Genomic DNA, 27,354 nt, shown 5'->3' on the forward strand with positions numbered 1-27,354 from the left:
ACAGAAAACAGAGTAAAACCAGGCAGAGCAGTGAAGAGACAACAGAAAACAGAGTAAAACCAGGCAGAACAGAACAGTGAAGAGACAACAGAAAACAGAGTAAAACCAGGCAGAGCAGTGAGGAGACAACAGAGAACAGAGTAAAACCAGGCAGAACAGTGAAGAGACAACAGAAAACAGAGTAAAACCAGGCAGAACAGTGAAGAGACAACAGAAAACAGAGTAAAACCAGGCAGAGCAGTGAGGAGACAACAGAGAACAGAGTAAAACCAGGCAGAGCAGTGAAGAGACAACAGAAAACAGAGTAAAACCAGGCAGAGCAGTGAAGAGACAACAGAGAACAGAGTAAAACCAGGCAGAGCAGTGAAGAGACAACAGAAAACAGAGTAAAACCAGGCAGAACAGTGAAGAGACAACAGAAAACAGAGTAAACCAGGCAGAACAATGAAGAGACAACAGAGAACAGAGTAAAACCAGGCAGAACAGTGAAGAGACAACAGAAAACAGAGTAAAACCAGGCAGAACAGTGAAGAGACAACAGAGAACAGAGTAAAACCAGGCAGAACAGTGAAGAGACAACAGAAAACAGAGTAAAACCAGGCAGAACAGTGAAGAGACAACAGAAAACAGAGTAAAACCAGGCAGAACAGTGAAGAGACAACAGAGAACAGAGTAAAACCAGGCAGAGCAGTGAAGAGACAACAGAGAACAGAGTAAAACCAGGCAGAGCAGTGAAGAGACAACAGAAAACAGAGTAAAACCAGGCAGAACAGTGAAGAGACAACAGAGAACAGAGTAAAACCAGGCAGAGCAGTGAAGAGACAACAGAAAACAGAGTAAAACCAGGCAGAACAGTGAAGAGACAACAGAAAACAGAGTAAAACCAGGCAGAACAGTGAAGAGACAACAGAGAACAGAGTAAAACCAGGCAGAGCAGTGAAGAGACAACAGAAAACAGAGTAAAACCAGGCAGAACAGTGAAGAGACAACAGAGAACAGAGTAAAACCAGGCAGAACAGTGAAGAGACAACAGAGAACAGAGTAAAACCAGGCAGAACAGTGAAGAGACAACAGAGAACAGAGTAAAACCAGGCAGAGCAGTGAAGAGACAACAGAAAACAGAGTAAAACCAGGCAGAACAGTGAAGAGACAACAGAAAACAGAGTAAAACCAGGCAGAACAGTGAAGAGACAACAGAAAACAGAGTAAAACCAGGCAGAGCAGTGAAGAGACAACAGAGAACAGAGTAAAACCAGGCAGAGCAGTGAAGAGACAACAGAAAACAGAGTAAAACCAGGCAGAACAGTGAAGAGACAACAGAAAACAGAGTAAAACCAGGCAGAACAGTGAAGAGACAACAGAAAACAGAGTAAAACCAGGCAGAACAGTGAAGAGACAACAGAGAACAGAGTAAAACCAGGCAGAGCAGTGAAGAGACAACAGAGAACAGAGTAAAACCAGGCAGAACAGTGAAGAGACAACAGAAAACAGAGTAAAACCAGGCAGAGCAGTGAAGAGACAACAGAAAACAGAGTAAAACCAGGCAGAACAGTGAAGAGACAACAGAAAACAGAGTAAAACCAGGCAGAACAGTGAAGAGACAACAGAAAACAGAGTAAAACCAGGCAGAGCAGTGAAGAGACAACAGAAAACAGAGTAAAACCAGGCAGAACAGTGAAGAGACAACAGAAAACAGAGTAAAACCAGGCAGAGCAGTGAAGAGACAACAGAAAACAGAGTAAAACCAGGCAGAGCAGTGAAGAGACAACAGAAAACAGAGTAAAACCAGGCAGAGCAGTGAGGAGACAACAGAGAACATAGTAAAACCAGGCAGAGCAGTGAAGAGACAACAGAAAACAGAGTAAAACCAGGCAGAACAGTGAAGAGACAACAGAGAACAGAGTAAAACCAGGCAGAGCAGTGAAGAGACAACAGAAAACAGAGTAAAACCAGGCAGAACAGTGAAGAGACAACAGAAAACAGAGTAAAACCAGGCAGAACAGTGAAGAGACAACAGAGAACAGAGTAAAACCAGGCAGAGCAGTGAAGAGACAACAGAAAACAGAGTAAAACCAGGCAGAGCAGTGAAGAGACAACAGAAAACAGAGTAAAACCAGGCAGAACAGTGAAGAGACAACAGAGAACAGAGTAAAACCAGGCAGAGCAGTGAAGAGACAACAGAAAACAGAGTAAAACCAGGCAGAGCAGTGAAGAGACAACAGAAAACAGAGTAAAACCAGGCAGAACAGAACAGTGAAGAGACAACAGAAAACAGAGTAAAACCAGGCAGAGCAGTGAGGAGACAACAGAGAACAGAGTAAAACCAGGCAGAACAGTGAAGAGACAACAGAAAACAGAGTAAAACCAGGCAGAACAGTGAAGAGACAACAGAAAACAGAGTAAAACCAGGCAGAGCAGTGAGGAGACAACAGAGAACAGAGTAAAACCAGGCAGAGCAGTGAAGAGACAACAGAGAACAGAGTAAAACCAGGCAGAACAGTGAAGAGACAACAGAAAACAGAGTAAAACCAGGCAGAGCAGTGAAGAGACAACAGAAAACAGAGTAAAACCAGGCAGAGCAGTGAAGAGACAACAGAGAACAGAGTAAAACCAGGCAGAACAGTGAAGAGACAACAGAGAACAGAGTAAAACCAGGCAGAGCAGTGAAGAGACAACAGAAAACAGAGTAAAACCAGGCAGAGCAGTGAAGAGACAACAGAGAACAGAGTAAAACCAGGCAGAGCAGTGAAGAGACAACAGAAAACAGAGTAAAACCAGGCAGAGCAGTGAGGAGACAACAGAGAACAGAGTAAAACCAGGCAGAGCAGTGAAGAGACAACAGAGAACAGAGTAAAACCAGGCAGAACAGTGAAGAGACAACAGAAAACAGAGTAAAACCAGGCAGAACAGTGAAGAGACAACAGAGAACAGAGTAAAACCAGGCAGAGCAGTGAAGAGACAACAGAGAACAGAGTAAAACCAGGCAGAGCAGTGAAGAGACAACAGAAAACAGAGTAAAACCAGGCAGAACAGTGAAGAGACAACAGAGAACAGAGTAAAACCAGGCAGAGCAGTGAAGAGACAACAGAAAACAGAGTAAAACCAGGCAGAACAGTGAAGAGACAACAGAAAACAGAGTAAAACCAGGCAGAACAGTGAAGAGACAACAGAAAACAGAGTAAAACCAGGCAGAGCAGTGAAGAGACAACAGAGAACAGAGTAAAACCAGGCAGAGCAGTGAAGAGACAACAGAAAACAGAGTAAAACCAGGCAGAACAGTGAAGAGACAACAGAAAACAGAGTAAAACCAGGCAGAACAGTGAAGAGACAACAGAAAACAGAGTAAAACCAGGCAGAACAGTGAAGAGACAACAGAAAACAGAGTAAAACCAGGCAGAGCAGTGAAGAGACAACAGAAAACAGAGTAAAACCAGGCAGAACAGTGAAGAGACAACAGAAAACAGAGTAAAACCAGGCAGAGCAGTGAAGAGACAACAGAAAACAGAGTAAAACCAGGCAGAACAGTGAAGAGACAACAGAAAACAGAGTAAAACCAGGCAGAACAGTGAAGAGACAACAGAAAACAGAGTAAAACCAGGCAGAACAGTGAAGAGACAACAGAAAACAGAGTAAAACCAGGCAGAGCAGTGAAGAGACAACAGAGAACAGAGTAAAACCAGGCAGAGCAGTGAAGAGACAACAGAAAACAGAGTAAAACCAGGCAGAACAGTGAAGAGACAACAGAGAACAGAGTAAAACCAGGCAGAGCAGTGAAGAGACAACAGAAAACAGAGTAAAACCAGGCAGAACAGTGAAGAGACAACAGAAAACAGAGTAAAACCAGGCAGAACAGTGAAGAGACAACAGAAAACAGAGTAAAACCAGGCAGAACAGTGAAGAGACAACAGAAAACAGAGTAAAACCAGGCAGAGCAGTGAGGAGACAACAGAGAACAGAGTAAAACCAGGCAGAGCAGTGAGGAGACAACAGAAAACAGAGTAAAACCAGGCAGAACAGTGAAGAGACAACAGAGAACAGAGTAAAACCAGGCAGAGCAGTGAGGAGACAACAGAAAACAGAGTAAAACCAGGCAGAACAGTGAAGAGACAACAGAAAACAGAGTAAAACCAGGCAGAACAGTGAAGAGACAACAGAAAACAGAGTAAAACCAGGCAGAGCAGTGAGGAGACAACAGAGAACAGAGTAAAACCAGGCAGAGCAGTGAAGAGACAACAGAAAACAGAGTAAAACCAGGCAGAGCAGTGAAGAGACAACAGAGAACAGAGTAAAACCAGGCAGAGCAGTGAAGAGACAACAGAAAACAGAGTAAAACCAGGCAGAACAGTGAAGAGACAACAGAAAACAGAGTAAACCAGGCAGAACAATGAAGAGACAACAGAGAACAGAGTAAAACCAGGCAGAACAGTGAAGAGACAACAGAAAACAGAGTAAAACCAGGCAGAACAGTGAAGAGACAACAGAGAACAGAGTAAAACCAGGCAGAACAGTGAAGAGACAACAGAAAACAGAGTAAAACCAGGCAGAACAGTGAAGAGACAACAGAAAACAGAGTAAAACCAGGCAGAACAGTGAAGAGACAACAGAGAACAGAGTAAAACCAGGCAGAGCAGTGAAGAGACAACAGAGAACAGAGTAAAACCAGGCAGAGCAGTGAAGAGACAACAGAAAACAGAGTAAAACCAGGCAGAACAGTGAAGAGACAACAGAGAACAGAGTAAAACCAGGCAGAGCAGTGAAGAGACAACAGAAAACAGAGTAAAACCAGGCAGAACAGTGAAGAGACAACAGAAAACAGAGTAAAACCAGGCAGAACAGTGAAGAGACAACAGAGAACAGAGTAAAACCAGGCAGAGCAGTGAAGAGACAACAGAAAACAGAGTAAAACCAGGCAGAACAGTGAAGAGACAACAGAGAACAGAGTAAAACCAGGCAGAACAGTGAAGAGACAACAGAGAACAGAGTAAAACCAGGCAGAACAGTGAAGAGACAACAGAGAACAGAGTAAAACCAGGCAGAGCAGTGAAGAGACAACAGAAAACAGAGTAAAACCAGGCAGAACAGTGAAGAGACAACAGAAAACAGAGTAAAACCAGGCAGAACAGTGAAGAGACAACAGAAAACAGAGTAAAACCAGGCAGAGCAGTGAAGAGACAACAGAGAACAGAGTAAAACCAGGCAGAGCAGTGAAGAGAGAACAGAGAACAGAGTAAAACCAGGCAGAACAGTGAAGAGACAACAGAGAACAGAGTAAAACCAGGCAGAACAGTGAAGAGACAACAGAAAACAGAGTAAAACCAGGCAGAGCAGTGAAGAGACAACAGAAAACAGAGTAAAACCAGGCAGAACAGTGAAGAGACAACAGAAAACAGAGTAAAACCAGGCAGAACAGTGAAGAGACAACAGAAAACAGAGTAAAACCAGGCAGAGCAGTGAAGAGACAACAGAAAACAGAGTAAAACCAGGCAGAACAGTGAAGAGACAACAGAAAACAGAGTAAAACCAGGCAGAGCAGTGAAGAGACAACAGAAAACAGAGTAAAACCAGGCAGAGCAGTGAAGAGACAACAGAAAACAGAGTAAAACCAGGCAGAGCAGTGAGGAGACAACAGAGAACATAGTAAAACCAGGCAGAGCAGTGAAGAGACAACAGAAAACAGAGTAAAACCAGGCAGAACAGTGAAGAGACAACAGAGAACAGAGTAAAACCAGGCAGAGCAGTGAAGAGACAACAGAAAACAGAGTAAAACCAGGCAGAACAGTGAAGAGACAACAGAAAACAGAGTAAAACCAGGCAGAACAGTGAAGAGACAACAGAGAACAGAGTAAAACCAGGCAGAGCAGTGAAGAGACAACAGAAAACAGAGTAAAACCAGGCAGAGCAGTGAAGAGACAACAGAAAACAGAGTAAAACCAGGCAGAACAGTGAAGAGACAACAGAGAACAGAGTAAAACCAGGCAGAGCAGTGAAGAGACAACAGAAAACAGAGTAAAACCAGGCAGAGCAGTGAAGAGACAACAGAAAACAGAGTAAAACCAGGCAGAACAGAACAGTGAAGAGACAACAGAAAACAGAGTAAAACCAGGCAGAGCAGTGAGGAGACAACAGAGAACAGAGTAAAACCAGGCAGAACAGTGAAGAGACAACAGAAAACAGAGTAAAACCAGGCAGAACAGTGAAGAGACAACAGAAAACAGAGTAAAACCAGGCAGAGCAGTGAGGAGACAACAGAGAACAGAGTAAAACCAGGCAGAGCAGTGAAGAGACAACAGAGAACAGAGTAAAACCAGGCAGAACAGTGAAGAGACAACAGAAAACAGAGTAAAACCAGGCAGAGCAGTGAAGAGACAACAGAAAACAGAGTAAAACCAGGCAGAGCAGTGAAGAGACAACAGAGAACAGAGTAAAACCAGGCAGAACAGTGAAGAGACAACAGAGAACAGAGTAAAACCAGGCAGAGCAGTGAAGAGACAACAGAAAACAGAGTAAAACCAGGCAGAGCAGTGAAGAGACAACAGAGAACAGAGTAAAACCAGGCAGAGCAGTGAAGAGACAACAGAAAACAGAGTAAAACCAGGCAGAGCAGTGAGGAGACAACAGAGAACAGAGTAAAACCAGGCAGAGCAGTGAAGAGACAACAGAGAACAGAGTAAAACCAGGCAGAACAGTGAAGAGACAACAGAAAACAGAGTAAAACCAGGCAGAACAGTGAAGAGACAACAGAGAACAGAGTAAAACCAGGCAGAGCAGTGAAGAGACAACAGAGAACAGAGTAAAACCAGGCAGAGCAGTGAAGAGACAACAGAAAACAGAGTAAAACCAGGCAGAACAGTGAAGAGACAACAGAGAACAGAGTAAAACCAGGCAGAGCAGTGAAGAGACAACAGAAAACAGAGTAAAACCAGGCAGAACAGTGAAGAGACAACAGAAAACAGAGTAAAACCAGGCAGAACAGTGAAGAGACAACAGAAAACAGAGTAAAACCAGGCAGAGCAGTGAAGAGACAACAGAGAACAGAGTAAAACCAGGCAGAGCAGTGAAGAGACAACAGAAAACAGAGTAAAACCAGGCAGAACAGTGAAGAGACAACAGAAAACAGAGTAAAACCAGGCAGAACAGTGAAGAGACAACAGAAAACAGAGTAAAACCAGGCAGAACAGTGAAGAGACAACAGAAAACAGAGTAAAACCAGGCAGAGCAGTGAAGAGACAACAGAAAACAGAGTAAAACCAGGCAGAACAGTGAAGAGACAACAGAAAACAGAGTAAAACCAGGCAGAGCAGTGAAGAGACAACAGAAAACAGAGTAAAACCAGGCAGAACAGTGAAGAGACAACAGAAAACAGAGTAAAACCAGGCAGAACAGTGAAGAGACAACAGAAAACAGAGTAAAACCAGGCAGAACAGTGAAGAGACAACAGAAAACAGAGTAAAACCAGGCAGAGCAGTGAAGAGACAACAGAGAACAGAGTAAAACCAGGCAGAGCAGTGAAGAGACAACAGAAAACAGAGTAAAACCAGGCAGAACAGTGAAGAGACAACAGAGAACAGAGTAAAACCAGGCAGAGCAGTGAAGAGACAACAGAAAACAGAGTAAAACCAGGCAGAACAGTGAAGAGACAACAGAAAACAGAGTAAAACCAGGCAGAACAGTGAAGAGACAACAGAAAACAGAGTAAAACCAGGCAGAGCAGTGAAGAGACAACAGAAAACAGAGTAAAACCAGGCAGAGCAGTGAAGAGACAACAGAAAACAGAGTAAAACCAGGCAGAACAGTGAAGAGACAACAGAAAACAGAGTAAAACCAGGCAGAACAGTGAAGAGACAACAGAAAACAGAGTAAAACCAGGCAGAGCAGTGAGGAGACAACAGAGAACAGAGTAAAACCAGGCAGAGCAGTGAGGAGACAACAGAAAACAGAGTAAAACCAGGCAGAACAGTGAAGAGACAACAGAGAACAGAGTAAAACCAGGCAGAGCAGTGAAGAGACAACAGAAAACAGAGTAAAACCAGGCAGAACAGTGAAGAGACAACAGAAAACAGAGTAAAACCAGGCAGAGCAGTGAAGAGACAACAGAGAACAGAGTAAAACCAGGCAGAGCAGTGAAGAGACAACAGAAAACAGAGTAAAACCAGGCAGAACAGTGAAGAGACAACAGAGAACAGAGTAAAACCAGGCAGAGCAGTGAAGAGACAACAGAAAACAGAGTAAAACCAGGCAGAACAGTGAAGAGACAACAGAAAACAGAGTAAAACCAGGCAGAACAGTGAAGAGACAACAGAGAACAGAGTAAAACCAGGCAGAGCAGTGAAGAGACAACAGAAAACAGAGTAAAACCAGGCAGAACAGTGAAGAGACAACAGAGAACAGAGTAAAACCAGGCAGAACAGTGAAGAGACAACAGAGAACAGAGTAAAACCAGGCAGAACAGTGAAGAGACAACAGAGAACAGAGTAAAACCAGGCAGAGCAGTGAAGAGACAACAGAAAACAGAGTAAAACCAGGCAGAACAGTGAAGAGACAACAGAAAACAGAGTAAAACCAGGCAGAACAGTGAAGAGACAACAGAAAACAGAGTAAAACCAGGCAGAGCAGTGAAGAGACAACAGAGAACAGAGTAAAACCAGGCAGAGCAGTGAAGAGACAACAGAAAACAGAGTAAAACCAGGCAGAACAGTGAAGAGACAACAGAAAACAGAGTAAAACCAGGCAGAACAGTGAAGAGACAACAGAAAACAGAGTAAAACCAGGCAGAGCAGTGAGGAGACAACAGAGAACAGAGTAAAACCAGGCAGAACAGTGAAGAGACAACAGAAAACAGAGTAAAACCAGGCAGAGCAGTGAAGAGACAACAGAAAACAGAGTAAAACCAGGCAGAACAGTGAAGAGACAACAGAAAACAGAGTAAAACCAGGCAGAGCAGTGAGGAGACAACAGAGAACAGAGTAAAACCAGGCAGAACAGTGAAGAGACAACAGAAAACAGAGTAAAACCAGGCAGAGCAGTGAAGAGACAACAGAAAACAGAGTAAAACCAGGCAGAACAGTGAAGAGACAACAGAAAACAGAGTAAAACCAGGCAGAGCAGTGAAGAGACAACAGAAAACAGAGTAAAACCAGGCAGAACAGTGAAGAGACAACAGAAAACAGAGTAAAACCAGGCAGAACAGTGAAGAGACAACAGAAAACAGAGTAAAACCAGGCAGAACAGTGAAGAGACAACAGAAAACAGAGTAAAACCAGGCAGAGCAGTGAAGAGACAACAGAGAACAGAGTAAAACCAGGCAGAGCAGTGAAGAGACAACAGAAAACAGAGTAAAACCAGGCAGAACAGTGAAGAGACAACAGAGAACAGAGTAAAACCAGGCAGAGCAGTGAAGAGACAACAGAAAACAGAGTAAAACCAGGCAGAACAGTGAAGAGACAACAGAAAACAGAGTAAAACCAGGCAGAACAGTGAAGAGACAACAGAAAACAGAGTAAAACCAGGCAGAGCAGTGAAGAGACAACAGAAAACAGAGTAAAACCAGGCAGAGCAGTGAAGAGACAACAGAAAACAGAGTAAAACCAGGCAGAACAGTGAAGAGACAACAGAAAACAGAGTAAAACCAGGCAGAACAGTGAAGAGACAACAGAAAACAGAGTAAAACCAGGCAGAGCAGTGAGGAGACAACAGAGAACAGAGTAAAACCAGGCAGAGCAGTGAGGAGACAACAGAAAACAGAGTAAAACCAGGCAGAACAGTGAAGAGACAACAGAGAACAGAGTAAAACCAGGCAGAGCAGTGAAGAGACAACAGAAAACAGAGTAAAACCAGGCGTGCCACACAAGAGACCTCTTAAAGCTACGAAGTAAGACCTGTCTGCAGGAGAGCTGAGGATGATGAGGGGCTACGACCGGGGAGCAGAGCTTCCACACCCCAGAACCTGGGCTGGTAGTGTGCTCAGTGGGAGTTGGTGAAGATCTGGTTTTCTTTTTATTTTATTTATTTGTTATGTACATTGTGTGAACACAACATCACGCCACGCTGTGCGTCTTGGCAGAGAGCTCCTCCTCTGGTGCTCTCCCTGAGGTTTCTCCCTGTTAAAGGGTTTTTAGGGAGTTGTTCCTCGTCCGATGCGAGGGTCTAAGGACAGGATGTTGTGTTGCTGCGAACCCCCTGAGGTGATTTTGTGGTTGTTATGTTGGGCTGTTTTATTTTGAAATTCTGTTTCCACAAGTGCTTGTTCAGACTGCTCAGTGTTTTCCCCCTGAAAGTGTTTTCTGTGTGAGCTGGAGGATGAAGAGGTGACTGTGTTTGAGTATCAGCTGTTGGACTGTAATGTCTTCTGACTAAAGGTACCTTTTTAAAATAAAAATCTCTCTCTCTCTCTCTCTCTCTCTCTCTCTCTCTCTCTCTCTCTCTCTCTCTCTCTCTCTCTCTCTCTCTTTCTGTCTCTCTCTCTGTGACATTGATTAGATAAGGGGAATGCTAATGAGAGGCAGACTGCTCTGTCCACGTTAGACATTAGACAGGAAGTCCCGCCTCCATCCAGCTCCCACTGCTTTAACCAACAGCTCTTAACAGATGCTTGTGGGCATTTTTAGTCTATTTTAAGTGAATTGCTGTTCTTTTTTTTAAAGATTTAATTTCTAATTTTGTCGTCAAAGTCAGTATGTAGTTCATCCCATAATCCCAGCCACTGTTTTATCAGTTGGAACAGAACAGCACCACCACATGGTGGCTTCTTACCTGCTCAGTGTTTTATAGCCTTCACAGTATTTCACTTTTTGCACCATAATATGAGAAGTGGCGGCACGGTGGCACAGTGATTAGCGCGGTCACCTCACAGCAAGAAGGTTCTGGGTTCAAACCCCGGGGTAGTCCAACCTTGGGGGGGGGGGGTCATCCGGGTCGTCCTCTGTGTGGAGTTTGCATGTTCTCCCCGTGTCTGTGTGGGTTTCCACCAGGGGCTCCGGTTTCCTCCCACAGTCCAAAGACATGTAGGTCAGGTGAATCAGCCGGACTAAATTGTCCCTAGGCGTGTGTGTGTGTGTGTGTTTGGGGGGGGGGGTCCTGTGATGGCCTGGCAGCCTGTCCAGGGTGTCTCCCCCCCTGCTGCCCAGTGACTGCTGGGATAGGCTCCAGCAGCCCCGCGACCCTGAGAGCAGGAGAAGCGGGTCGGATAATGGATGGCTGGAACACGAGAAGTAAAATAATCACACACTCTTATCATACCTAATAATAAATGGCTAGTAAATGTGATAATAGGGCTTGTAAATATATTGAGACTAGTAAATATGACAACATGAGTAGATAAAATCATCATGTGACTAGTAAAAATGAAGATATGACTCGTTACAGTTATGGTAATATAATGAGTAAGTATCCTAATGTGAGCAGTAAATCTCAGTAGGTATTAGTGAGTGGAAGTGATTAAACCAAAGTAAATGAGTCTGATTTGTCCATTTACAAACACAGGACCCAGACCGGCTGACTGGTTCTGTTGTCTGCCTCGGTAGTCTGGTTTCTACCGTCGGACCTTTCTATGGCTTTCTGCCTTACTTATCCCTTTTGTCTAGTCATAATTCATATCTCTGAACATCAGAGGGCGGCATGCGGGTAGAAATGACGTGCATTACACTACAGGTCTCTAGCACAGTCGACTAACCGCTACACGTTTAGGGTGTGAGAGATTTGCAGCGTGTCACAGGACGTTCCGAGACATCTGGCTTGTGACGAGCAGAATCTGTTTAATTAAAAGGAACATTAAATGCAAAGGAAATGTTGTGTAATATTTAGATCCTGTAGTAAAAGTGAGTCCTGTGTGTCCACTAGTGATACAGTAGTGGGTGTTTCTGTAGGTCTGTTGTAACGCCACTAGGGGGCGCCATGCAGTCTGCTGGAAGAGCGACGCGTGACGTCACACAGACTCAACGCTAAGAAACTCCAGCGGTGACACTCTTCAGTACAGAAGAGACAAAACACGTAAAGCCCAAAGTCGCCATCACAGACCAGGTGGAGGAAAGTGACTGGGAGGGCAGCCAGTACGAATCACACCTCCACAGTCCTTTAAGGGTGCTTTCACACTTGGTCCGTTTCAGCCCTCCAAACCAACTCAGAGCGATTAGTCAGCATTTTTTGCGCATATGTGAACACTCCAAACGAACTCAGACCCCTCTGAATGATTTTGGTCCGCGAATCGGTTCGCTTATTCTGTGCATTGTGAGCACCAAGCGCTCTCGCTTCGCCCTTTGCTGGTGTATTTTCACCCTCTAGGCTTGCCGTAGACAGAACTGGGACGCTCGAAAATCAGACGACACGGAGTCATGGCCGCAAGCCAGACTAGTGGACGAGGAGCAGTCTGGTCCGAGGACGAAACTACTGCACTGCTCCAGATATGGAATGAAGTACAAATCGAACGACACCCGTCTACAACGCACAGAAATGCCGAGGTTTTCCTCCAGTCTGCAGGTCGCATGAGAGCGAGGGGCTTCGACAGGACCACCGCACTGCAGCGCCGCCTCAAAGTAAAACCACTAGGTCAACAGTACTGGACCACATGCCATGACATGAGAACAAGGCCTGAGCTCCAGAGTAGCTCTAGTACTGTGAACAGCAAGAGGACTGAGGCCCCATCAGAGCTGAAGTGGACCAGAAAGAGAACCGAGTCCTCTTTCCAATGAACTGACAATGTGAACGCGAGGAGAACGGAGTCCCTTTTCTGTTGGTCCACTTTTAAGAGGACGAGTTTGGGTCGTTTAAAGAGAACTACATGTGAAAACGCGCTGACACACACCCGATGTGATGAGCTGCCATCCCAGTGCTCCGGTCTTACTGGCCGTGTGCTGAGCCCACATGGCGTCGGAGCGTTTACACAAGACATCCGGGGATTTCTCTGACACCTTCACATAGTTTACATGGAGTCTTCCATGATGAGGACGTCCTGGTTAAAACTGACTTTCAGACACACACATGTGACGTGGGTGAACTCTTTATTTTATATCATGACCATGAATCATTATTTTACATCATCATCTGTCTCCCTCGTTGTATTTTTATCATGGCTTTATCTTTCCGTTAAATTACAACATGGCTCTCTACCAGAAAATGGTGGATTGCTCCCTCTGGGTTGGGGATGAGTCGTTGCCTCAAGTGAAAGACTTCAAGTAACTCGGGGTCTTGTTCACGAGTGAGGGTAGGATGGAGCGGGAGATTGACAGGTGGATTGGTGCAGCATCAGCAGTAATGTGGACGTTGTACCGGACCATTGTGGTGAAGAGGGAGCTGAGCCGGAAGACAAAGCTCTCAGTTTACCAGTCAGTCTTGGTTCCAACCCTCATCTATGGTCCTGAGCTTTGGGTGGTGATGAAAGGGTGAGATCGTGGATACAAGCGGCTGAAATGAGTTTCCTCTGTAGGGGGTCTGGGCTCAGCCTTAGAGATAGGGTGAGGAGCTCGGAGACCCGGAGGGAGCTCGGAGTAGAGCCGCTGCTCCTTCGCATCGAAAGGAGCCAGTTGAGGTGGTTCGGGCATCTGATCAGGATGCCTCCTGGGCGCCTTCCTTTGGAGGTTTTCTGGGCACGTCCAACAGGGAGGAGACCCCGGGGTAGACCCAGAACTCACTGGAGGGACTACATGTCCAAACTGGCCTGGGAAGGCCTTGAGATCCCCCAGGAGGAGCTGGAGGGAGTGCTGGGGAGAGGGAGGTCTGGAGTGCCCTACTTAGCTTGCTGCTACCATGACCCCACCCCGAAGAAGAGGCTGATGATGACATGAATTACAACATTTGAATGATGGTTAAGCCACTGCTCTCCGACACCTCCCTACCCCAGAGGGCTGATGGGTATTCTAATGCTGCCCAGAGAGGCATGTGATTGGTTCATTATGTCAAACAGAGAAAAACGTTAGTGATGGTGACAAAACATGTCTGTCTGACTGTCTGTCTGTCCATGTATGTACTCTCTCTGTCTCTGATATACTTCTGATAACAGTTATGATTCACAAGTTCTGCTGTACTTCATGATGTTAGTGGGTTAGTCGAATTCTCTCTCTCTCTTCAGGAGGATGTCAGCTAATAACAGAGCCTCAGTGTCACATGTTGCCTTACAACCAAACATGGCTGTCTTCCTCTGTTGCTGTGGTGAAGAGTTCAGAGGTCGACATGTTACTAAGGTAACCCCTGTTGTGTGAGTACTGTTACTGGTTCTACCAGCTGAGCTACATGGGGAATGGGACCCTGAACCCTTAAAAATGGCTTACTAGAACAACCCAGGCCGCCATTTTGATGGTTTGGGTTTTTCAAAGTTTAATAACTTTGTGAAATAAAAGATACAGACCTGCCGCTCCCTGAATGCTCCTCAAACCGCATATAGCTGCATTAAAACGAGTTTTAGATCAACTGTGCAAAAAAGTCATGATAAGATCGACCTAAAACCACCATGAGCCGTCAACATGGCCGCTCGTAACTTGTGCGTGATGGTGTGTGTCATGTCAGTATTTATGATGTGTGTTGTCGCATCATTTCCTGTGTGGAGTTCGTTGCTCTGTGCTAGAAACACACTAGCGTTCTCCAGTGCAGACAAACCGTCTAAACTTGATGTGTGATTATGTCCAACATGTCTGGTTCCAGACACCGCTACAGACACACCATGACTACCACCGAGGCCTCGCAGTATTTACACCATGACTACCACCGAGGCCTCGCAGTATTTACACCATGACTACCACCGAGGCCTCGCAGTATTTACACCATGACTACCACCGAGGCCTCGCAGTATTTACACCATGACTACCACCGAGGCCTCGCAGTATTTACACCGTGACTACCACCGAGGCCTCGCAGTATTTATACCATGACTACCACCGAGGCCTCGCAGTATTTACACCATGACTACCACCGAGGCCTCGCAGTATTTACACCATGACTACCACCGAGGCCTCGCAGTATTTACACCATGACTACCACCGAGGCCTCGCAGTATTTACACCATGACTACCACCGAGGCCTCGCAGTATTTACACCATGACTACCGCCGAGGCCTCGCAGTATTTACACCATGACTACCACCGAGGCCTCGCAGTATTTACACCATGACTACCACCGAGGCCTCGCAGTATTTACACCATGACTACCACCGAGGCCTCGCAGTATTTACACCGTGACTACCACCGAGGCCTCGCAGTATTTACACCATGACTACCACCGAGGCAGCCTGGTGGTGTTAAACCAGATCGTTCTATGTAGTTTTAAACCAGGTCAGACTCTGTCCTGTTAGCGAGTTAGCATTGGCTAGCTTTGGTTGGTCAGTTGTTGACAGACTGTTGTTTGTTAATAAATTAAAAGTGCTCCAAACCAGGCGTAACGAGTGTACATGTCATGTATTTCTGGGGCATGAGCACACAAACGGCGGTCTAGGCTGCTGCTGGTTTTACTGATCCAGTTTGAACTGCAGAGGTTTCTGGCCCTCATTCTTCAGGTCAGCTGGTCAGGACCAGCTAGTGAGAGCTGACCCTGCTCAGGTCATGTGACTGGACTCTGTGACGTCCAGTCACATTAGGATTGACTCCATCTGCGTGTGTGTGTGTGTGTGTGTGTGTGTGTGTGTCTGTGTGTGTGTGTGTGTGTGTGTCTGTGTGTGTGTGTGTGTGTGTGTGTGTGTGTGTGTGTGTGTGTGTGTGTGTGTATCAGGTTTTTCAATTACCTCAGTAGGTTGTCATGTTACCGACACATCATGCTGTTCGGCTGCTCTCTGGCTCTGCCTGAATGCGTGTCTGAACACACCGGACAAGACAGGTTGGACACACACACACACACACACACACACACACACACACACACACACACACACACAGAGAGAGTAAGTAAGCAGACACACATGCCACAAGCACACACTACAAACAGACACACTTGCAGTATGCGCTATAATGCGTACACACATGAACCCAACCAACCAAACATCACACCCCCACCAACACACACACACCCCCACCAACACACACATACACACACACACATCCACCAACACACACATACACACACACACACACACACACACACACACATCCACCAACACACAAACACACCCCCACCAACACACACATACACACACACACCCCCACCAACACACACACACCCCCACCAACACACACATACACACACACACACACATATCCACCAACACACACATACACACACACACACATCCACCAACACACAAACACACCCCCACCAACACACACATACACACACCCCCACCAACACACACATACACAGGGTTCTTCATAACTCTCTCGCTCTCCTTATAAGTCTCAGCTGTTAAGGACCTTAAGTGGGGCAGCATGTGTGTGTGTGTGTGTGTGTGTGTGTGTGTGTGTGTGTGTGTGTGTGTGTGTCTGTGTGTCTGTGTGTCTGTGTGTGTGTGTCTGTGTGTGAATGTTGCTGTCCAGCTAAAGTGGTCTTTAGCCAAGAATAACACCCTCACACTCCTAAATTAGATCTAACACACACACACACACACACACACACACACACACACACACACACACACACACACACACACACACACACACACACACACACACACACTGATAGCAGTTTGTGTCTATGTGACCTCAGTCAGTCAGAAACTGAATACTGGAAACTGAATTTGAGTGTGTGTGTGTGTGTGAGTGTGTGTGGTTCTGTTTGTGTGTATGTTTGTACGGTGTGTGTGTGTGTGTGTGTGTGTGTGTGTGTGTGTGTGTGTGTGTGTGTGTGTGTTTGCATGGTCTGTGTGTGTCAGGCGGGTGGTGCTTCCCTGCAGGTCGTTTTGCGAGGTGGCGAGGGAAGGCTGTGAGCCGGTGCTCCACATGTTCAACGCCTCCTGGCCCGACTTCCTGCGATGCTCACAGTTTCATGATGTCACTTCCACATCCACATCACCACCGGCAACAGAAGGGGCCATGAGTTGTTACACGCCACGACAGGTCAAGGGTAAACCATGTGAGTATCTGAACACACACACAGCACCCCGATAAGACTCGTCTCACATGTTAGCAGTCAGTCACATTCCATTGTCTGTGTTTCTTCCATCACTCCTTCACACACACTGTCAGAGAAGGTTCTTCTATCACTCCTTCACACACACTGTCAGAGAAGGTTCTTCTATCACTCCTTCATACACACTGTCAGAGAAGGTTCTTCCATCACTCCTTCACACACTGTCAGAGAAGGTTCTTCTATCACTCCTTCACACACTGTCAGAGAAGGTTCTTCTATCACTCCTTCACAGACTGTCAGAGAAGGTTCTTCTATCACTCCTTCACACACACTGTCAGAGAAGGTTCTTCTATCACTCCTTCACACACTGTCAGAGAAGGTTCTTCCATCACTCCTTCACAGACTGTCAGAGAAGGTTCTTCTATCACTCTTTCACACACACTGTCAGAGAAGGTTCTTCTATCACTCCTTCATACACACTGTCAGAGAAGGTTCTTCTATCACTCCTTCATACACACTGTCAGAGAAGGTTCTTCTATCACTCCTTCACACACTGTCAGAGAAGGTTCTTCTATCACTCCTTCATACACTGTCAGAGAAGGTTCTTCTATCACTCCTTCATACACACTGTCAGAGAAGGTTCTTCTATCACTCCTTCACACACTGTCAGAGAAGGTTCTTCTATCACTCCTTCATACACACTGTCAGAGAAGGTTCTTCTATCACTCCTTCATACACACTGTCAGAGAAGGTTCTTCCATCACTCCTTCATACACACTGTCAGAGAAGGTTCTTCTATCACTCCTTCACACACACTGTCAGAGAAGGTTCTTCTATCACTCCTTCACACACTGTCAGAGAAGGTTCTTCTATCACTCCTTCATACACACTGTCAGAGAAGGTTCTTCCATCACTCCTTCATACACACTGTCAGAGAAGGTTCTTCCATCACTCCTTCACACACTGTCAGAGAAGGTTCTTCCATCACTCCTTCACACACTGTCAGAGAAGGTTCTTCTATCACTCCTTCACACACACTGTCAGAGAAGGTTCTTCTATCACTCCTTCACACACTGTCAGAGAAGGTTCTTCCATCACTCCTTCACAGACTGTCAGAGAAGGTTCTTCTATCACTCCTTCACACACACTGTCAGAGAAGGTTCTTCCATCACTCCTTCACACACTGTCAGAGAAGGTTCTTCTATCACTCCTTCACACACTGTCAGAGAAGGTTCTTCTATCACTCCTTCATACACACTGTCAGAGAAGGTTCTTCCATCACTCCTTCACAGACTGTCAGAGAAGGTTCTTCTATCACTCCTTCACACACACTGTCAGAGAAGGTTCTTCTATCACTCCTTCACACACTGTCAGAGAAGGTTCTTCTATCACTCCTTCACACACACTGTCAGAGAAGGTTCTTCCATCACTCCTTCATACACACTGTCAGAGAAGGTTCTTCTATTACTCCTTCATACACACTGTCAGAGAAGGTTCTTCTATCACTCCTTCACACACTGTCAGAGAAGGTTCTTCTATCACTCCTTCATACACACTGTCAGAGAAGGTTCTTCCATCACTCCTTCACACACTGTCAGAGAAGGTTCTTCTATCACTCCTTCATACACACTGTCAGAGAAGGTTCTTCTATCACTCCTTCATACACACTGTCAGGGAAGGTTCTTCTATCACTCCTTCACACACTGTCAGAGAAGGTTCTTCTATCACTCCTTCACACACTGTCAGAGTAGGTTCTTCCATCACTCCTTCATACACACTGTCAGAGAAGGTTCTTCTATCACTCCTTCACACACTGTCAGAGAAGGTTCTTCTATCACTCCTTCACACACACTGTCAGAGAAGGTTCTTCCATCACTCCTTCATACACACTGTCAGAGAAGGTTCTTCCATCACTCCTTCACACACTGTCAGAGAAGGTTCTTCCATCACTCCTTCACACACTGTCAGAGAAGGTTCTTCTATCACTCCTTCATACACACTGTCAGAGAAGGTTCTTCTATCACTCCTTCACACACACTGTCAGAGAAGGTTCTTCTATCACTCCTTCACACACTGTCAGAGAAGGTTCTTCTATCACTCCTTCACACACACTGTCAGAGAAGGTTCTTCTATCACTCCTTCACACACTGTCAGAGAAGGTTCTTCTATCACTCCTTCATACACACTGTCAGAGAAGGTTCTTCCATCACTCCTTCATACACACTGTCAGAGAAGGTTCTTCCATCACTCCTTCACACACTGTCAGAGAAGGTTCTTCCATCACTCCTTCACACACTGTCAGAGAAGGTTCTTCTATCACTCCTTCACACACACTGTCAGAGAAGGTTCTTCTATCACTCCTTCACACACTGTCAGAGAAGGTTCTTCCATCACTCCTTCACAGACTGTCAGAGAAGGTTCTTCTATCACTCCTTCACACACTGTCAGAGAAGGTTCTTCCATCACTCCTTCACACACACTGTCAGAGAAGGTTCTTCTATCACTCCTTCACACACTCTCAGAGAAGGTTCTTCCATCACTCCTTCACAGACTGTCAGAGAAGGTTCTTCCATCACTCCTTCACACACATTGTCAGAGAAGGTTCTTCCATCACTCCTTCACACACTGTCAGAGAAGGTTCTTCTATCACTCCTTCACACACTGTCAGAGAAGGTTCTTCTATCACTCCTTCACACACACTGTCAGAGAAGGTTCTTCCATCACTCCTTCATACACACTGTCAGAGAAGGTTCTTCCATCACTCCTTCACACACTGTCAGAGAAGGTTCTTCCATCACTCCTTCACACACTGTCAGAGAAGGTTCTTCTATCACTCCTTCATACACACTGTCAGAGAAGGTTCTTCTATCACTCCTTCACACACACTGTCAGAGAAGGTTCTTCTATCACTCCTTCACACACTGTCAGAGAAGGTTCTTCTATCACTCCTTCACACACACTGTCAGAGAAGGTTCTTCTATCACTCCTTCACACACTGTCAGAGAAGGTTCTTCTATCACTCCTTCATACACACTGTCAGAGAAGGTTCTTCCATCACTCCTTCATACACACTGTCAGAGAAGGTTCTTCCATCACTCCTTCACACACTGTCAGAGAAGGTTCTTCCATCACTCCTTCACACACTGTCAGAGAAGGTTCTTCTATCACTCCTTCACACACACTGTCAGAGAAGGTTCTTCTATCACTCCTTCACACACTGTCAGAGAAGGTTCTTCCATCACTCCTTCACAGACTGTCAGAGAAGGTTCTTCTATCACTCCTTCACACACTGTCAGAGAAGGTTCTTCCATCACTCCTTCACACACACTGTCAGAGAAGGTTCTTCTATCACTCCTTCACACACTCTCAGAGAAGGTTCTTCCATCACTCCTTCACAGACTGTCAGAGAAGGTTCTTCCATCACTCCTTCACACACACTGTCAGAGAAGGTTCTTCTATCACTCCTTCACACACTGTCAGAGAAGGTTCTTCTATCACTCCTTCACAGACTGTCAGAGAAGGTTCTTCTATCACTCCTTCACACACACTGTCAGAGAAGGTTCTTCTATCACTCCTTCATACACTGTCAGAGAAGGTTCTTCCATCACTCCTTCACACACACTGTCAGAGAAGGTTCTTCCATCACTCCTTCACACACACTGTCAGAGAAGGTTCTTCCATCACTCCTTCATACACACTGTCAGGGTAGGTTCTTCCATCACTCCTTCACACACTGTCAGAGAAGGTTCTTCTATCACTCCTTCACACACACTGTCAGAGAAGGTTCTTCTATCACTCCTTCATACACTGTCAGAGTAGGTTCTTCTATCACTCCTTCATACACACTGTCAGAGAAGGTTCTTCCATCACTCCTTCATACACACTGTCAGAGAAGGTTCTTCCATCACTCCTTCACACACTGTCAGAGAAGGTTCTTCTATCACTCCTTCACACACACTGTCAGAGAAGGTTCTTCTATCACTCCTTCACACACTGTCAGAGAAGGTTCTTCCATCACTCCTTCACAGACTGTCAGAGAAGGTTCTTCTATCACTCCTTCACACACTGTCAGAGAAGGTTCTTCCATCACTCCTTCACACACACTGTCAGAGAAGGTTCTTCTATCACTCCTTCACACACTCTCAGAGAAGGTTCTTCCATCACTCCTTCACAGACTGTCAGAGAAGGTTCTTCCATCACTCCTTCACACACACTGTCATAGAAGGTTCTTCCATCACTCCTTCACACACTGTCAGAGAAGGTTCTTCTATCACTCCTTCACACACTGTCAGAGAAGGTTCTTCTATCACTCCTTCACACACACTGTCAGAGAAGGTTCTTCCATCACTCCTTCATACACACTGTCAGAGAAGGTTCTTCCATCACTCCTTCACACACTGTCAGAGAAGGTTCTTCCATCACTCCTTCACACACTGTCAGAGAAGGTTCTTCTATCACTCCTTCATACACACTGTCAGAGAAGGTTCTTCTATCACTCCTTCACACACACTGTCAGAGAAGGTTCTTCTATCACTCCTTCACACACTGTCAGAGAAGGTTCTTCTATCACTCCTTCACACACACTGTCAGAGAAGGTTCTTCTATCACTCCTTCACACACTGTCAGAGAAGGTTCTTCTATCACTCCTTCATACACACTGTCAGAGAAGGTTCTTCCATCACTCCTTCATACACACTGTCAGAGAAGGTTCTTCCATCACTCCTTCACACACTGTCAGAGAAGGTTCTTCCATCACTCCTTCACACACTGTCAGAGAAGGTTCTTCTATCACTCCTTCACACACACTGTCAGAGAAGGTTCTTCTATCACTCCTTCACACACTGTCAGAGAAGGTTCTTCCATCACTCCTTCACAGACTGTCAGAGAAGGTTCTTCTATCACTCCTTCACACACTGTCAGAGAAGGTTCTTCCATCACTCCTTCACACACACTGTCAGAGAAGGTTCTTCTATCACTCCTTCACACACTCTCAGAGAAGGTTCTTCCATCACTCCTTCACAGACTGTCAGAGAAGGTTCTTCCATCACTCCTTCACACACACTGTCAGAGAAGGTTCTTCCATCACTCCTTCACACACTGTCAGAGAAGGTTCTTCTATCACTCCTTCACACACTGTCAGAGAAGGTTCTTCTATCACTCCTTCACAGACTGTCAGAGAAGGTTCTTCTATCACTCCTTCACACACACTGTCAGAGAAGGTTCTTCTATCACTCCTTCATACACTGTCAGAGAAGGTTCTTCCATCACTCCTTCACACACACTGTCAGAGAAGGTTCTTCCATCACTCCTTCACACACACTGTCAGAGAAGGTTCTTCCATCACTCCTTCATACACACTGTCAGGGTAGGTTCTTCCATCACTCCTTCACACACTGTCAGAGAAGGTTCTTCTATCACTCCTTCACACACACTGTCAGAGAAGGTTCTTCTATCACTCCTTCATACACTGTCAGAGTAGGTTCTTCCATCACTCCTTCACACACACTGTCAGAGAAGGTTCTTCTATCACTCCTTCATACACACTGTCAGAGAAGGTTCTTCTATCACTCCTTCACACACTGTCAGAGAAGGTTCTTCTATCACTCCTTCATACACACTGTCAGAGAAGGTTCTTCTATCACTCCTTCACACACTGTCAGAGAAGGTTCTTCTATCACTCCTTCACACACTGTCAGAGAAGGTTCTTCTATCACTCCTTCACACACTGTCAGAGAAGGTTCTTCTATCACTCCTTCACACACACTGTCAGAGAAGGTTCTTCTATCACTCCTTCACACACTGTCAGAGAAGGTTCTTCCATCACTCCTTCATACACACTGTCAGAGAAGGTTCTTCTATCACTCCTTCATACACACTTTCAGAGAAGGTTCTTCCATCACTCCTTCACACACACTGTCAGAGAAGGTTCTTCCATCACTCCTTCACACACACTGTCAGAGAAGGTTCTTCCATCACTCCTTCACACACACTGTCAGAGAAGGTTCTTCTATCACTCCTTCACACACTGTCAGAGAAGGTTCTTCTATCACTCCTTCACACACTGTCAGAGAAGGTTCTTCTATCACTCCTTCACACACACTGTCAGAGAAGGTTCTTCTATCACTCCTTCACACACACTGTCAGAGAAGGTTCTTCTATCACTCCTTCATACACACTGTCAGAGAAGGTTCTTCTATCACTCCTTCATACACACTGTCAGAGAAGGTTCTTCTATCACTCCTTCACACACTGTCAGAGAAGGTTCTTCTATCACTCCTTCACACACACTGTCAGAGAAGGTTCTTCTATCACTCCTTCATACACACTGTCAGAGAAGGTTCTTCTATCACTCCTTCATACACTGTCAGAGAAGGTTCTTCTATCACTCCTTCACACACACTGGAAAGACATATACATCAAATTAAACTAAAGCCACAATCCTGGTGATATACATTTGCCCATTGAGCAGGGGCTTTAATCTAAAGCAGTTTACAAGTGAGTCAACAATTAGCAGATAAATTCCAGCTGGTATGATTTGGCCTTTACCCACTGTCTGACCGCTAACACCCGTAAACTGGAACTTTTCCTATCTAGAACAATTAAGAACCTGTTTAACTTCTGGCATTGATTTGTCTTTTTGTTTCCATTGTATTTTAAGAACCTTACTACTCCCTATGCCATGTTTTATATTCATTCAATTTCTTTAGTGTATTTATTTGTATTTTCTATATTGAGTGTAAAGCACTTTGTACCTGTGTGTTTTTAAAAGTGCTATATAAAGAAAATTTTACTTACTTGAAGCTTTGGAAATACGACACGCGAAGCGAAAGTCACATTGCAATGCCATTTGTCACGTGACATCGTGCACAGCAAACAATCTTTATATTCAGCTTTCAATGAATGGAAGCAAAGGCCATACCTGTATGTTGTTATTTTGTCAAGAAATTAATTTCTGGGATAATTTATGGTGAGAAATCAACAATGCAAATCAACATTTTCACCCCTTTTCCAAAGTAATGCCCATTTGTGCGAGTTTTTCGAGGCTAGGGATCCCAGCTAGCTCAGGGTGTTGCACAATACCAGTGTTATTGTAAAATTTATAACGCGTCAGATTTTGTGACCCTTTGATTAAACACTGTCTCCTACCTCATTAATTATATTGGCTTAACCAATTAACCATCAATACATTGGAAATATGTCAATAAATATGGCGGCACGGTGGTGCAGTGGTTAGCGCGGTCATCTTACAGCAAGAAAGTCCTGGATTTAAGCCCCAGGGTAGTCCAGCCTTGGGGGTCGTCCTCTGTGTGGAGTTTGCATAGTCTCCCCATGTGTGTGGGTTTCCTCCGGGGGCTCCAGTTTCCCCCCACAGTCCAAAGACATGTAGGTCAGGGGAATCAGCCTTACTAAATTGTCCCAAGGTGTGTGGGTGTGTGTGTGTGTGTGTGTGTGTGTGTGTGTGTGCGCCCTGTGTGATGGCCTGGCGGCCTGTCCAGGGTGTCTCCCCGCCTGCTGCCCCATGACTGCTGGGATAGGCTCCAGCATCCCCGCGGCCCTGAGAGCAGGATCAGTGGTTTAGATAATGGATCTATGGGTGGACATTGGAAAAGCTAGGTTTCTAACCTTGTATACCATGTGGTGAAACAAAAAGGTATGTGAAATTGCTTTAGTGAGATCTCCATTTGGCTAGTCTCATGATACCAGACAATCGGAAATCTCCGCCTGCTGATGTCTGGGGACTTCTGTATGCAAGATAGTTGTTACAACGGCTGTGAGAACGGCTGCTAACAAACCTCCGTCTACTGCTTTGGAAATCTAGGACATGCCCTACCGGAATGACTCTTATGATCAATATAACAAGCATTTCATCGCTATTCACGATGTCAGTAGACCTTCGAGTAAGCGATGATTTGTGAGTGACAGTACAGTCCCGTGTACGAAGCTTGAAAAATTATCCAGCAGCAAATTTTCTGCACTTCCTTGCTCCTCTGATGTCAGTGCAGGGCAGGGTCACACTTTATTTGAAGGGGTGTGCATAAGACTGACATGATACCTGTCAAGGTGTCGAGGAGAGTTAATGACTGTTTTCATTAAGTGTCATTTGGTCAGTGATGTCATTTTTAATGCAAAGTTGACATTTTTTGAGATGTCTGTTTTCGAGTTACAGACCTTTGAACATATCAAATCTAGCAGCTCGGTCCTACTCAGGCTGCTACAACAAAGACATCTCAAACAATGTCAACTTTGCATTAGAAGTTACAAAGTTGACCGAATGACAATGACAACAGTCATAAACCTTCTCATCTATGCTAGTTTGGTCCTCTGGACCACATCAGACTCGGTCAAATGACTGGCTTTCACTGCAAGTCCTTCAAGTTTGTACTGAGCTTGGAAGATCTGCTCCTGGTTTCAATGCGCCGGCCACCTGGAACTAGGGCTGTGCAATATGACCAAAACCTCGTATCACAATATAGGTCATTCATATCACGATAACTATACATATCACGGTGTATGTCATTCATATGATAACGATACTTATCATGATATAGGTCATTCATATCATGATAACGATACATATCATGGTATATGTCATTCATATGATAACGATACATATCACGGTATAGGTCATTCATATCATGATAACGATACATATCACGGTATATGTCATTCATATGATACATATTACAGTATATGTCATTCATATGATACAGATCATGGTATAGATCATTCATATCACGATAACGATACATATCACGGTATAGGTCATTCATATGATACATATTACGGTATATGTCATTCATATGATACATATCATGGTATAGATCATTCATATCACGATAACGATACATATCACGGTATAGGTCATTCATATGATAACGATACATATCATGGTATAGATCATTCATATCACGATAACGATACATATCACGGTATAGGTCATTCATATGATAACGATACATATCACGGTATAGGTCATTCATATCATGATAACGACACATATCATGGTATAGGTCATTCATATGATAACGATACATATCACGGTATAGGTCATATCATGATAACGATACATATCATGGTATAGATCATTCATATCATGATAACGATACATATCACGGTATAGGTCATTCATATGATACATATCATGGTATAGGTCATTCATATCACAATAACGATACATATCACGGTATAGGTCATTCATATGATAACGATGCATATCACGGTATAGGTCATTCATATGATAACGATACATATCACGGTATAGGTCATTCATATCACGATAACAATACATATCATGGTATAGGTCATTCATATGATAACGATGCATATCACGGTATATGTCATTCATATGATAACGATACATATCATGGTATAGGTCATTCATATGATAACGATGCATATCATGGTATATGTCATTCATATGATAACGATACATATCATGGTATAGGTCATTCATATCATGATAACGATACATATCACGGTATAGGTCATTCATATGATACATATTACGGTATATGTCATTCATATGATACATATCATGGTATAGATCATTCATATCACGATAACGATACATATCACGGTATAGATCATTCATATGATAACGATACATATCACGGTATAGGTCATTCATATGATAACGATACATATCACGGTATAGGTCATTTATATCATGATAACGACACATATCATGGTATAGGTCATTCATATGATAACGATACATATCACGGTATAGGTCATTCATATCATGATAACGATACATATCATGGTATAGGTCATTCATATCATGATAACGATACATATCACGGTATAGGTCATTCATATGATAACGATACATATCACGGTATAGGTCATTCATATCGTGATAACGATACATATCATGGTATAGGTCATTCAAATCACGATAACGACACATCACGGTATAGGTCATTCATATCACGATAACGACACATGGTATAGGTCATTCATATCACGATAACGATGCATATCATGGTATAGGTCATTCATATGATACATATCATGGTATAGGTCATTCATATGATACATATCATGGTATAGGTCATTCATATGATACATATCATGGTATAGGTCATTCATATGATACATATCATGGTATAGGTCATTCATATGATACATATCATGGTATGGGTCATTCATATGATACATATCATGGTATGGGTCATTCATATGATACATATCATGGTATAGGTCTTCTTATCACAATAACGATACATATCACGATACAGCCCGTTTTCTGTAAATTCAATGAGTAAATAGTTTATATGACATGACCACATGGAAAGGCCTATTTCTCACTACATTTTGAATTATATTCAAACTTGACAAATAAAAGGTACTTACTCATATTTGATTATTTTTCTC

General features: G+C 44.4%; 1 protein-coding gene across 1 annotated transcript in view; it reads left to right on the top strand.

Annotated features, from left to right (window-relative positions):
• The window catches only part of corin (corin, serine peptidase), a 109,601-nt gene that overhangs the window by 16,582 nt on the left and 65,665 nt on the right, over positions 1–27,354 (top strand). Inside the window, exons 3-5 of the mRNA XM_056300461.1 lie at positions 14,060–14,171; positions 15,688–15,792; positions 16,781–16,980. Coding sequence (XP_056156436.1) covers positions 14,060–14,171; positions 15,688–15,792; positions 16,781–16,980 — 417 coding nt within the window. The remainder of the gene's footprint in view (positions 1–14,059; positions 14,172–15,687; positions 15,793–16,780; positions 16,981–27,354) is intronic.

Source organism: Lampris incognitus, chromosome 20 (genome assembly GCF_029633865.1).
Source record: "Lampris incognitus isolate fLamInc1 chromosome 20, fLamInc1.hap2, whole genome shotgun sequence".
Classification (NCBI taxonomy): domain Eukaryota; kingdom Metazoa; phylum Chordata; class Actinopteri; order Lampriformes; family Lampridae; genus Lampris; species Lampris incognitus.